Source organism: Gorilla gorilla, chromosome 17 (genome assembly GCF_029281585.2).
Source record: "Gorilla gorilla gorilla isolate KB3781 chromosome 17, NHGRI_mGorGor1-v2.1_pri, whole genome shotgun sequence".
Classification (NCBI taxonomy): domain Eukaryota; kingdom Metazoa; phylum Chordata; class Mammalia; order Primates; family Hominidae; genus Gorilla; species Gorilla gorilla.
In genome coordinates, this window is record NC_073241.2 from 37,409,192 (window position 1) to 37,423,278 (window position 14,087).

Below are 14,087 nucleotides of genomic sequence, written 5' to 3' on the forward strand. Positions count from 1 at the left end.
TGTGCTGTCTAACCTAATTTAGAGTAAAAATAAGAGAATGAGAAAAAAAAGCAGAAAGAAGTAACAACAACAAAGGAGCAGAAATAGAAATCACAGTTACAGCACAAGGGACCAACCAAACTAAATGTTAGCCTCGGTAAGACTGATCAACTCTGTCAAGATCGAGCACGATCAATCAAACAAGAAAGAAAGAAGGTGCATATAAACAATATCAGGAGAAAGAGTGGGCACATAAATACAGGTATACAAAGAAAGCGTGAATTGAATACTGCCAACAATTTTATGGCAGTAAATATGATTATTTAGAAAAAATGGAACAGATTCCTAGAAAAACATAATTTACCAAAACTGACTCAAGCAGAAGTAGAGTCTGAAGAGTCCACTTACAGTTAAAGACATTAATAAACAAAATCCACAAAGAAAACACTGGGCCAGCTGGTTTTACAGGTATGTTTCATAATAATGCAAATGAATGCAAGTGAATATAGATGTAGAAATCCTAACAAAGGATTAGCAAACTGAATATAGCAATGTATTAAAAAGATAATACATCATGTTCACATTAAGTTTATTTCAGGAATGTAAGGGTAGCTAACATTAGAATATCTTTTTTATTTTTTATTTATTTATTTATTTTTTGAGACAGGGTTTCGCTCTTGTTGCCTGGGCTGGAGTGCGGTGGCACGATCTCGGCTCACTGCAACCTCCACCTCCCGGGTTCAAGCAATTCTCCTGCCTCAGCCTCCCAAGTAGTTTGTATTACAGGCGTTAGCCGCCATGCGCGGCTAATTTTTGTATTTTTAGTAGAGACGGGGTTTCACCATGTTTGTCAGGCTGGTCTCGAGCTCCTGACCTCAGGTGATCCATCTGCCTCGGCCTCCCAAAGTGCTGGGATTACAGGCGTGAGCTTCTGCACCCGGCCTAGATTATCTTATAATTCACCACAGTAACAAAGGAGAAAGAGCCATATGACTATCTCAGTAAGTGTGGAAAGATTATTTAAAGTCCTTGCTGAGGATTAAAAATGACACATAGCAAGCTAGAAATAGAAGGGAACTTCTAAGATTTCTAAGAGATAACTGCAACAACATCACTCATAATGATGACATGATGAAAGCATTGTTTTAAAAAAATATCGGGAACAAGATAAGTGTGTTCATTCTTACCACTTCTACTTAACATTATACTTCTGTCTCCCTGACCTTATACTCTAGGTCCTAGTTAGTACAGTAAGCAAGAATGAGAAATAAAAGGCATAAGGATTGGAAAGAAATAAATTAACTGTCTTTTAATCTGTTTATGAGGCCACTATAGAAGTTTCATAGCCAAACCAGGAAGGTTCAGTAAGAGGAATAAAAGTTTTATCTGTTGCTATATAACAAACCACCCCAAAACAGTGGCTTAAAACAATAAGAGACATTTATTATGTTCACAAATCTAGGGGTTGACTAACCCCAGATAGGTGATTCTTGCTCAAGGTCTTTTGTGTAATTGCATTTCAAATTGGGGCTGGGGCTGGAGTCACCTTGAAGAAGCAACTTCTTTACTCTTGTTGACTGTGACCTCAACTGGGCTGTCACCAGGAACACCTACACAAGACATCTCTATGAGACCTGGACTTTATCACAAGGCAGCTGAGTTTCAAGAGTGAGCATTCTTAGAGAGCAAGGCAGAAGCTTCATTGCCTTTTGTGACCTAGCCTTAGAAGTCACATACAACTTCCACAACATTCCGTTTGAGAAGTAACTCACTAAGGCCATGCATGTTCAAGGAGAGGGTACTTAATACTCTTATTAGTTTGATGGAGGAAGTATCAGTGAATTGTGGACATATTTTAAAACCATCACCACTATAGATGATACGAATTGCTTCGTAGATAACCCCTCTAGAAATGTGCAGACAAGTCAAAGAATTATTAAGAAACATTTTGATAGTCTTAGAATTATAAGATGATAGACCTTCAAATCATTAAAAAGAAACCTTTAAACTTACCAGAAAGTGCTTGTCATCTTTCTTAGTAATAGCAGATTTAGATAAAAACTTAGTTCTATAATAATAATCGAATAAGTATAGATTTAAGTTAAATTTTATGGTAACTATTATGTAAATATTTGCTAACATTTTTTCTTATCCCATTAAAGTTTGAAAATAAAGACCAGATGTCAGTGTAGTGCTTTACCTTCTCAAAATCCATTGTTGACAGCTTTTTTACTTAAAGATTTTCTCACTCACTGTTAGGGTCTTTAGTTCTATCTTCAATTTTTTTTTTTTTTTTTTAAATATTCAGTTTTGGCCTAGTGCAGTGGCTTATGCCTGTAATCCCAGCACTTTGGGAGGCCGAGGTGGGTGGATCACCTGAGGTCAACATGGTGAAACCCCGTCTCTACTAAAAATACAAAATTAGTTGGGCGTGGTGGCTGGCATCTGTAATCCCAGCTACTTGGGAGGCTGAGGCAGGAGAATTGTTTGAACCTGGGAGGTGGAGGTGACAGTGAGCCGAGCTTGCGCCATTGCGTTCCAGCCTGGGCAACAAGAGCGAAAAAAAACTTCCTCTCAAAAAAAAAAAAAAAAAAAATCTTTAATTTTAATCAAAGCCAAATCAAAGCTATTTATGATGTTAATAATTTATTCCTGCGGGCTATTGATGCACTGGAGTGGTTCCAAGGAAGAAGAACTAGAACTCTTAGAGAAGAAGCTAGCATTGATTAGACAGGGAAAGAGAAAACCTAAACAGAGCAGCATGATAGCTGACTTTAGATACCTGAACTTTTACATGGAAAAAAGAGTTCTTTATCCTGTGTTAAGCCCAAAATATAGAACTAGGGTTCATGAGCGAATAATAGCACGGGTGAATATCAGGTTAGCATTAGCTCTTAAGAGCTGTTTTAAACCTACAAATGAACCCTCTGAACTAGTACACTTGTTATTGGAGGTATTCACGCAGAGGGTGGATCTTCTCACTGTCAGATCTTCTAGAGAATATTTGTGAATGAATTATAGAGGGTTGCATTAGATTACTTTGATCTATTTCTTGTATGCTTCATTTCTTGCCCCTATTCATCTCTTTCTCACCAATTTCCCGCATTCACCTTTCTGTCCTATTACATTGTGAATTCCTTAACAGATGCAACTTTTTTTTTTTTTTTGGACTGACAAAAATTTTGTACATAGTTTTGTCATAGGGTAGTAAAGGGAGTATTAAAGATATCATTAAGTTTCTCTTTCTCTGTCCCTGAATAATTAAATCTATAAAGCACCTGGGGTTGGGCCCACATGTGGAAGGCCATGTGAGTAAAGGTGGTAATGTCCTTGAAAAAGAAGCTGTAATATTGGGTTAGCATTGGTGTATCCAGGTATGAATGCATGGTTTTCAGTGAGTATAGATACACAGATAAATATGAACATAGGCATGTGTATATACATATATTTCTTATCCCTGTCCACTGGGAAATCTTGAGAGCAGCGATAGCTGATTAGCCATTGGGCATGCTTAGCTTTTGATACCAAATTTTATTCTCCACTAGGAGGAGAATAGAGCTTTGGATAAATGGCTGGTTCCACGTCTGGGACAGGAAAAGTGTAAGAATAGCCTGGAATGTCTTGTAGTGACAGAACATAAAGACATGCTCAAAAAATGGTGAAGACATATCAGAAGGATGTAGAAGCCAAGTTGAGTCCACTGGCCAAACCTGGGATAATCTGAGCATGAAAATAAATAATGATTACAACCTATTGAATAAAATAGGAATTAATGTGTCTATACTGATGTAAAGAAACAAATGAATACATAAATGAGGGATAGGGAAAGTTCTACCTTTGTATAGGTTGCCAACTAATAAATATTGAAATGGATACTAAAGTTGGTGGGTGAAAATTTGGTGAAGAACAAGGTATTTACATAATCTTGAAGTATCCCTTTACAAAATACTTATTAAATATAAGAAGAGGAATAGTACCTCTACACTGGAGAAGTCTGGCCAACACCAGCCTTAAATATGTGGTCATGACCAGTCATGAGATATACCATGTCAGAATCCTGAACCACCCGATAAGATGCAGTGAATACATAGCATCTTTCTGAGATGAACATGCCAAAAATATACAAACCGAACTCATCTATAGGGAAATAGATATCTGACAACTCAAATGGAGGAACACTATAAAACAACTGACTTACAGTTTCAAAAGGTTAAAAAATACCATGAAAGAACAGATTGTATCCTTTTGTTTAAAGGACATTATTGGGACAGTTGGTAGAACTTGAATGGTGTCTGGGTTAGTAAAGTATCACTGTTAATTTTATAATTTTGATGGCTATACTATGAGTAAGTAGGATTATGTCATTGTAGAAGATAAAACAATGGAATAATCAGGTATGTTTGCAACTTGCTGTCATGACTTGGGAAGAAAATTCTTTGTACTTGGAATTTTTCTGTAAGTTTTAAAATTATTTAAACATACAAATTAAAAATATATATAAACTTGAGGTACTGAATCCTAGCCAGTACATGAAGTCAAGAAAAGGAAATAAAAGGCATACAGGTTGGAAGGGAAGAAATAAAAATGACCTTATTAGCAGATGACATGTAGAAGATCGCAAAGAATCTACCCAACAATGTCCTAGAACTAGTAAGTGAGTTAAACGAGGTTGTGGGATACAAGGTCAGCATACAGAAGCCAATTGTATTCCTGTATATTAGCAACAAACACGTGGAAACCAAGATTAAAAACACATTGTTGTTTACAGTTGCTCTAAGAAAATGGAATATGTTGGAATAAATCTAACAAAATATGTATAGGACCTCTATGTTGAAAGCACCAAACACACGGATAAAAGAAATCAAAAGATGACCTAAATAAATGAAAAAGGCCTACCATGTTCATGGATTGGAAGACTTAGCATAGTGAGTCAGTCCTCCCCAAATTGTTCTATAGATCTATAGTGACTCATAGTGTCAAATTGTTCCTAAAGATCTAACACAATTTCTGTCAGAATTTCAGGAAGATTTTTTTGTAGATAAAAACAAGCTTATTCTTTTATGTGGAAAGCCAAAGGAACTAAAATAAAATGGCTAAAATGATCTTGGAAAATAAAAACTAGAAGAATCACTCTACCTGGTTTTAAAACTTAATGCATAACCACAGTAATCAAAACAGTGTGGTAGTGGCAGAGGGATAAACACATAAGTCAGTGGAACATAATCAAGAAATAGACTTGTAAAAATATGGTGAACTGATTTTTTGACAAAGGTGCAAAGCAATTTAAAATGAAATCTCACACCTTACACAAAAGTTAACTGAAGATAGATCATAGATGGATCATAATGTAAAAGCTTTCATAAGAAAATGGGAGAAAATTCAGGATGTGAGGCTAGATGAAGAGTTCTTAGCTATGACACCTAGAGCACAATTCATTTAAAATATCAATAATTTATACTAAATCAAAATAAAAAACTTTTGCTCCTCAAAACACCCTGTTAAGAGGACAAAAAGATGAGTACAGACTTGGAGAAAATGTAAACCACATATCTGACAAAGAACTTAGATCTGGACTATATATAGAACTCTCAAAATGTAACAGTAAAAAGAAACAAAAACCCCAGTTAGGAAATGGGCAAAAGATATGACACAGATGGCAGATAAGCCTATGAACATATAAAAAACTTCATTAGCCATTAGGAAAATGCAAATTAAAATCATGGTGGTGGGATGTCACTAGACACCTACTAAAACAGCTGAAGTAAAGAGATCACAATACCCTAAAAATGCAGAGAAGCTGGATCTCATATATGGGTGGTGGGAATGTAAACTGGTACAGCCACTCTGGAAAATAGTTTGGCAGTTTCTTAAAAAGCTGAACGTACACTTAGCTTATATGACCCAGCACTTGCACTCCTGGGCATTTATCCTAGAGAAATGCAGTCATAATGTCCACACAAAAGTGTGTGCATGAATATTCACAGCAGCTTTATTTGTAGTAGCCCCAGATTCGAAACAACCCACATGTCCTTCAGTGGGTAAGTGGTTAACTATGGTATATTATAACACAGAATACTACTCAGCAATAAAAAGGAAGAAACTTGACGTAACAACATGGGTAGCTCTCAGAGGACTTAGGCTGGGTGAAAACAATCCAGTTTCCAATGATGACATAGTACATGATTCCATTTATATAACATTCTTGAAATGATGAGAATTCTCGAGAGGGAGAGCAGATCGGTGGTTAGGGGTGGAATGGGGAAGAGTGTGCCTGCCAAGGGGCACAAAGAACCTTTGTGCTGATGGAATAGGTATGTGTTGTGGTGGTCATGTGAATTTGTTTGTGGTAAAATGGCATAGAACTGAGCACACACAAATGAGTGCCTGTAGAACTGGAGAAATCAAAATAAGGTCTGTGGATTGTAGCAGTGTCTTTTCATGCTTCTGAGTTTGATGGCCTTCTGGAACTGGGCCCTGGACAGCGCATTGCTAGGAGTGGGGCTCTGTGGTGAGCCTGACAGTGTCCCTGGCTGCAAAGAGCTTAACTGTGGCAAGAAGGCTGCTACTGGGTGCCTGGGTGCTCCTGCTGCCCTCCGCCAGCGGAGCTGATCAGAATTTTGCCCTAAGAGGCCCCTCTTAAAAGCCACAGCACCTTGGGTGGGCTGGTCTGCCCTAGAGCACTTACGCTGGGTGGAGGGAGCTGTGGAAGCGTGCAGTGGGGGAGTGCTGGAGTCCAGGACAGTCAGCTGTACTCGGGATTGGGGTGAGGGTGTGGTTGTTTCTAGATTAAAATACAGATACATGATCAAGTAGAATTTTGAAATTCCTTTAAATGTTTAAGGTAAAATAGGAATTACCAAGGAATTTTGTACTTTAATACCCTCTTAGGGTATTAAAGAGGGTTTGTCAGTGAAAATAATCAAGAAGGACTGGTCCATTCGAGCCACTGATTTTGACAGACAAGAAAACAGACCCCAGAGTGCCCCTTATCATAGGACTGTCGGCGACTGGGACGCTGATAGTGTTTCTCAAGTAGCAGTCACCCTTTTCTGGGAAATCATGACTACGTCTGAAATCATGTAGGTTGGTAGAGCCAAAAGAGAGATCAGAATCCACATCTTTAGATCCCTCAAACTCCCCTCACCCATGTTTTTCATCTGCGTCGCAAAATTCCAGGTACCTGTACTAAGAAGTCCTGAAGGTTTCTGCGCTTTTCCTTTCTGCCGAATTAGTTTACGCTTAAGAAAGTCAGTTAACGTCATTTCATTTCCTGCTTATGGTTCAGAATGGGTTGATAGTGATTTGTCATTCTAACAAAATTCTAGCAGGTGTAGGAATTTGAATATGTGAAAATCTTCTGGAATTCATCATATAAACAATGTTTGAATACTTGGTGACTTAAATTGTTATGACACTCTACTAGGTAGGCCCGCTGAGAAAATGGAAGTAGCAGTCCTTTTTCCCTAACAGTCAAATTTAGGAGAAATGAATCAGTACAGGATTTCTTGACTCTCCGAACCTAAACTGCAGACTGCTCCTCTCCCCTTTGTCCCCGTGGCTCCAGCCACATTCTTCATGTCCCTCAGACATGTTAGGTATGTACCACCTTAAGTCATTCGCCGTTCTCTGTGCTTGGAACACTGTTAACTAAAATATCCGTGAGACTGACCCCTTCCACATCTGTGCTTACATGTGACCAACCTGGGTGGTCAGCCACAAGGCCCATCCTGACCACCCTGTTTAGAATTGCAACCTGCCCCTCTCCCCAGCGCTGTGAGTCCCGTTACTGTCTTTTTTCTTAGCATTTATTACTCATATACTTTACTTAGTTATGCTTATTGCTATATCACCAATATAGATATTTGGTCTGCATTGTTTGCATGGTGTCTCATGGGCCTTTGGATGTGATGAAAGTTAAATCTTTTCCCCTAAGTCCCTCCACCTTCAATTTGTTTAGGCTCTAACTCTCCTAGAAGCGGAGAGTCTGAGTTTCAAAGAAAATGGTGCAATACTGCTGAGCGCCGTGGCTCACTCCTGTAATCCCAGCACTTTGGGAGGCCGAGGCAGGTGGATCACCTGAGGTCGAGAGTTCAAGACCAGCCTGACCAACATGGAGAAACCCCGTCTCTGCTAAAAATACAAAATTAGCCGGGCGTGGTGGCACATGCCTGTAATCCCAGCTACTCGGGAGGCTGAGGCAGGAGAATTGCTTGAACCCAGGAGGTGGAGGTTGTGGTGAACTGAGATCGCACCATTGCACGCCAGCCTGGGCAATAAGAGCGAAACTCCGTCTCCAAAAAAAAAAAAAAATGTGAGATACTTACTGATTATTTTAAAGTGAAGATTAGTATGTCTTATTTTATACAAGCTACGAAAGAGGAAAAATGTCTGTTTTCCAAACTAATGAATTTTACCTATTTTGTAAAGACATTTCTCAGGTATTCTTTTCATTGCAGACTCTTGGGGACAGATTAAAGAGGACTTTTTCAATTAGGAGATTTGTGGAATCAGAATTTAATTAGTGACATTGTCCTGTCAAGTTTAGGATCTTGAAATCATGATGGGTTGAAAGACACTGATGATTTCAAGGACAGTAAACTATTGTTTGGAAAAGGTTGAACTTACCAAATGTTTCCTAAACAATGTATACTTTATTAGCAAAGTTGTGATGGTGCTACCTTGGAAATACTCTTTTCATTCCCACCGCCACTACTTGATTCAGGCCTCATCACCTCTTGATTAAGCTTTCAGTGTATTGGTGTATGAAGTTGCCTTCTTCTTTGTTCAGTCCATCTTATATGCTGCTGAGAGTTATTTTCGTGAAAATCAAATGTGTTTATACCAGTCCTTTAAAGAACTTCACTGGGGCCCTGTCCAGAGCCTGTGCCTGTAGCACAGCCCACATGCCCTTCAGGGTCTGCCCTTAATGTGTTTGGGGAGCCCTCTCTAGCTAGCTCGTCAGCCTTTCTGAATTTGCCAGTCCTGCACGCTACACCATTCCCTTTCATTCCTCTTTATGATGTGCCCTCTGCTGGAATTTCCCCTTCCTGCTGATCTCACTAGGCCTGTTCAGGTAGCAGCTACTCAAGCTCCTTCCACAATATTTTATGCAATAAAGTATCAGTACTCAGAGTCACGGCTTAATATAATTTCTTTTTTCCTTTTTAAAAGCTTCAAACAAATAATGTCTTACCTTTAGATCCCTATAGGTTAAAATATGTTTGTTGACTAAAAATTGTGTATGATTGCTGAAAGTATTCAATGCAGGGAACAGACCAGTTCATCATGGAGGCATTCCATCAGAGCGTCTAGTTAGAGAAGATATGTCATGGACTGCATCGTCACAGAAGTGGGGTTTATGTGAGAGAGGAGTTGGAAATCACACCTGAGTGGAGAGCAACGTGAAAGGTGATGTCAGCAAGAATTTAGGATGTATGGAAAGGATGGTAAAGGCACCAACTGGATGGATCAGGGAGACATGGAATGCAGAATGCAGGAAATAGGTAATCTCTTAAATTGCACAAATCTAGGTTTCATTTTTGTGCTCTAGTGTGTTACACTTGTGATAACTTGACTTCCCTGAGTGACAGTGCGATGGGTGTGATCCATATTCATATGCACTTCATAGGGCTGTGAGGACTGAGAGAGGTGACCCAATGACGAGTGTCACACAAACCTGACATGTCGTAGGCACCAAATGGTTCTAGACAGTGGTTCTGGTTGGTTTTGTGGTCACTTGGAAACCTTTCATCAAGTAGAATTTTCTTTGCAGAGCAAACAATTGAAATGTTAATATTCTATGTGTACTAAAGTTTGTATTCTCCATTAATATGGGGGAGTATATGGTGACCTGGTGTTTAGTGCCAGCTTTGTTTTTGGTTCATTGCTCGATTTATGAGAGAGAATGCATAATATTTGTTGTTCAACTGTTTTACTTGCAGGATTGAAGAGAGTTGACAAATCTAGAAAATGCTTTCAGTTCTTGGACATCACTGTTTGAAAACGTACTGATTACCCTTAGTTGAGAATGGGAAAATCTAAAGGGGAAAAGTCGCTGGTTCATGCTGTACTATTAGAATTGGTCATCTTCTTGCCTGACTTGTAAGTTAAGGATGCTTGATCTTTGCTGTGATTTAACCTGTTCAGGATGAATTGTAACCAGTTACAATGAATACGAATTCTCCTTTCTGTTTGACCTGGAAAACTTTCCAAAAGGAGATGTCTTTACAATAATGATATATTTGGTGAAACCTGTGGGTTGTTTTTTTTTTTTTTAAGCTTATGATGACAGTATTGAAAGAGGAAACTAATCTGTATTGTCAGCACAGCCACAGCTAGCACTAGTCATTTCTTGAGAGGTGGAGCTGTTTCTCAGAAAACATGCTGTTTGAGGGTAGGAGGTGAAGGGACTCCTTTTCAGAAATTGGCTTAATTTTAATCCAAGTTATAAACCACAGTTCTGTTTGGGTATTGCATTTCTTCATTCACTCAGTGACAAGAATTAAGGCAGATGATGCCTGTAGAAAAAAAAGTGTATGTTCTTGATAATTCTGCTACTAGTGCTAGTAGAGGTTGAGAAATAAGATTTCCTGTGAAGTGTGGTTTGGTTGCTTTTGTGGTATCCCATGCAAAAGAGTTTGAACTATCTTCATTTTTCTCCCTTTACTGGATCCTTTAAAAGACGAAAGGGTGAGATAACTAGACTTATAAGGATGGTAAAGTATAGTGGGCTTTGGGACTTACTTATACAGGCCAAAGGTTATGGGATGCTGCTGTTATGATAATCTCATTTCAGAGGTTCCTATGGAAGAGGAGAAAGGATGTACCTTTCTGTGTGTTCTCATTCAGAAGTCAAAAGTTTGTTTTTTAATGATTAGTTTACAGATTTGGGGCTGACTGATAGTATCTGGGCAGGGAAAAGAGACCTGTGACTCAGGTTGTTAAGGGAACCTGTGTATGCTCTCACAAACTTGAAACCGTGTGTTGTGATCCTTAGTTGGAGAAGAGGCAGTGCCCTTCTTTGTTATCGTCACTAAAGAGTATAAATTATAAAGTCACAGTTTCTCATAAAGAGGCTTTGATAGTTTCACTTCCTGAAATGTGTATATTCACAATCTTTTGCAATAGTTATTTTAAGGTGATGTGTTTTAGTTATTTTTTTCTCTACTGCCTCTTCAAAATCAAAAAGTTATATATACTTTTTATTTTATATTAATCTTTTTCAATTTTTGTTTTTATAATTTTAATGTATTAAATTTATTTTAAAGTTTTATTTCTCCTTTTTGCTTTAATATTTCTTCCTTTTTAAATTGTTTTTCATTTTTCCTTTGTATGTGTTTTTCTTAAAAGAACAGAAGAATTAAAATAATATCTAGTGATGTAGGTATTTGAGTTTTGTTTTTAATCAGCCTTGAGAAGAAAATACAGGCTCAAATAACATTTGTAGTCAGTTCTAAATAGCTATAGAGTTTTCCCAAGGATTACCTTTCTTTTTTAGTATTATCTGATAACAAAGTAAAAAAAAATTTTCCTGAGAAAATTCACTGTTCCTTTGCTTTTGTTGACTCTGTATATTAATGTTAAACAGGAAGCGAGGCCACTGCCAGGGGCTGAGCCCTGCAGACCCAGTGCCCTGCAGGTAGTGCCCTCCTCCCTACTGCCTCCCAGGACTGGATCTGGGCTTTTCTGGTGTGTGGTTACTGTGCTTATAGAGCATTGAGGTAACACCTGGTGCATATTTTACAGATCGAAGGAAAATAGCAGTGAATTTTAGTTAAGAGTCCTGAGGGTGAGGTATCACATACTCTGACTGAAGGTCTTTCTCTAGGTTTACTTCCTGCATAGCTGGGCAGGGGTGTGGGGTGGTGCCATGTGGGGTAACCAGATTCCCAGCACCCTGTGAGGTGGACCTTCCCGGGTTTTATGGATTCCTACCGCATGTTAGCTAAATGGCTGTTTTCAGTTGTGCAATAGATATGAGTAGCCTTTGGTTAGTGTTCTTTCTGTGATTACAACATGAGGAAATACATTCCTTTGGTGTGATATTTTAGTGGAACTTTAATTTTAAAATCATGTAGTTTTCTAAAACCAGGCTTTCTTTTTTTGGTATGTTGTCTAGGAGATATGTGGTCTTTATTTTAATTAGGTTGCTGACCTTTTTACTATTTTACATAATATAACAGTTAAAGGGTGATTAAACTGTTTTTAAAAAAAAGTGATTTTTAAAAAAAGTGCTTGTTGACATCATCTTTCCGAGAACACTAGTATATGTGATTTACTATAACAAGATCTTAGTTTTTCCTGTTGGCAAATGACATGTAATATTTACAGAGGTCTTGGGTTCAGTCCAGCAGAAACATCTCAGATAAATTGATGTGTGAAACTAAAGCCATTTTACATTTTCTTTCATATGGAGATAATATAAACAGTTTTTTCATTTAAAAGTAAGGAGAGACTGGCTATTTAGTATGGATTTCTTTGAGAGGGACAACTTGTAATAGTATGCATTCTCTAGAGTTAAACATCAAACACCATGTTTTTAGTTTTGTAATTCAGTGATATGCATCCGGCAGTTGTGTGTTGAGGATTCTGAGTTAATTCGTGGGCTTTTTCTCCTGGTGTCATGCTTCTCTTGCTTTCCCATCTAAATGTATAAAGTCACATTTTGTATTTCACATATTTAAATTAGCATAAATTCTCAATCTATGGGATTTTTACTTTTAAAAACTAGAAATATCTCTAAACTGTTAACAGAGTCTAAGTAGTGAAGTATCTTCAGTGGTCTTTTAAAGAATACAGTTGGAATATTCCAACTGTCTTTAAATATTTTCAGCATTTAACCTAAACACAGTTCAGTGCTAAAATTTATTTAAATATAGTGGAATTCTTATCTGTTGAGAAATGAAGAGGTTGAAATATAGTAACCTCGGAAATCTAGTCTCATCTATTTGAGACCAGTTATCGTTTTGTAGGTAGACCAATCAATTCTTAGGTACCAAGAATCTGAATGATCCTTTTACTTTTAGGAAGGTAAGTACTTTATTCATTTAACTATGTTTATTTCTGGTCGATTTTTCAAGTCACAATGGCTAATGTGCTACAAACAGAAGCGCTTCCTTTCCAGCCCTATAGTAATAAACAAGATTGCATTTTATACTCCTTACAAAAAAAGTAGAGAATAGTTTAGGATTTGTCTCAACTCTCTTATGATGCTAATTCATTTTTCTTATTTCTTCTATCTTTTTATAAATACCTAGAATATTAATATGAAGATAAAAAATAGTAATTTTGAAATGACAGTTGTGGTTTATCATTCTCTATTTTCAGATGATCACAGTCGTGTTAAACTGCAAAATGCTGAGAATGATTATATTAATGCCAGTTTAGTTGACATAGAAGAGGCACAAAGGAGTTACATCTTAACACAGGCAAGTAGTACGATACCACGCAAATGTCTGAAAATGATGTGTTTGTGCTTGTTCTGCTTTAAATCATAGGTAAAAGTATATCTTGACTTCTTTTGGAAATGAAATGGTATTTCAGTTTTTTTCTGACGATGTAATGAATTATGGACATTATAAGGTTTTGAAGCTTTGAGTATTTAAGATAAAAGTATTTAAGATATTACACAGAACGTGTAATATCAAATATTTTTGATATTACACGTTCTGTGAAGGAAAATTCTTATGAAATGGCTTAGGCCAGTTCTTTGGCAGATTGTGTTCCTTACATTATATCTGACACAGAGCGCTGCTTATGCTTCTTAGCGTCTTCTTTTCTCTTCCCGTACCCTGTGGCAAAACCAGAGGCCCTGGACAGCTCTTCTGTAGCTCCCCCTGCCTCGCATATATCTTCAGAGAGTACACCAAGCCCTGGATGGTGTCTGGTCGTCTTCAAGGACCTGAGCGGGTGCTGAGACCAGGTGCTCCAGAGGCCCAGCCGCAAGGCCTTGTGCTCCCTGTGGCCTTCTGCCCAGTTGCCTCTGAGCGCATCAGCCACAGCTGTGTTCAAGCATGATTCTTCCTTCCATTCTGAGATAGTAGGAGAGATTTTTGTGTATCCACAGCTACTCTTTATTCATCAAGTAATAAAGACTTGATTATCAACAG

General features: G+C 37.8%; 1 protein-coding gene across 21 annotated transcripts in view; it reads left to right on the forward strand.

Annotated features, from left to right (window-relative positions):
• Window positions 1–14,087, forward strand: part of PTPN2 (protein tyrosine phosphatase non-receptor type 2) — a 98,169-nt gene that overhangs the window by 31,589 nt on the left and 52,493 nt on the right. For 18 of the 21 annotated variants that reach the window (XM_019014187.4, XM_004059206.5, XM_019014189.4 and 15 more), the window contains one exon: window positions 13,306–13,406. In XM_019014187.4, the coding sequence (XP_018869732.1) occupies window positions 13,306–13,406 (101 nt within the window). Of the gene's footprint in view, window positions 1–6,206; window positions 6,291–9,234; window positions 9,483–9,920; window positions 10,081–13,305; window positions 13,407–14,087 lie in introns of those variants that run through there. The other 3 variants (XM_019014188.3, XM_063699373.1, XM_055368416.2) reach the window with 3 other exon arrangements.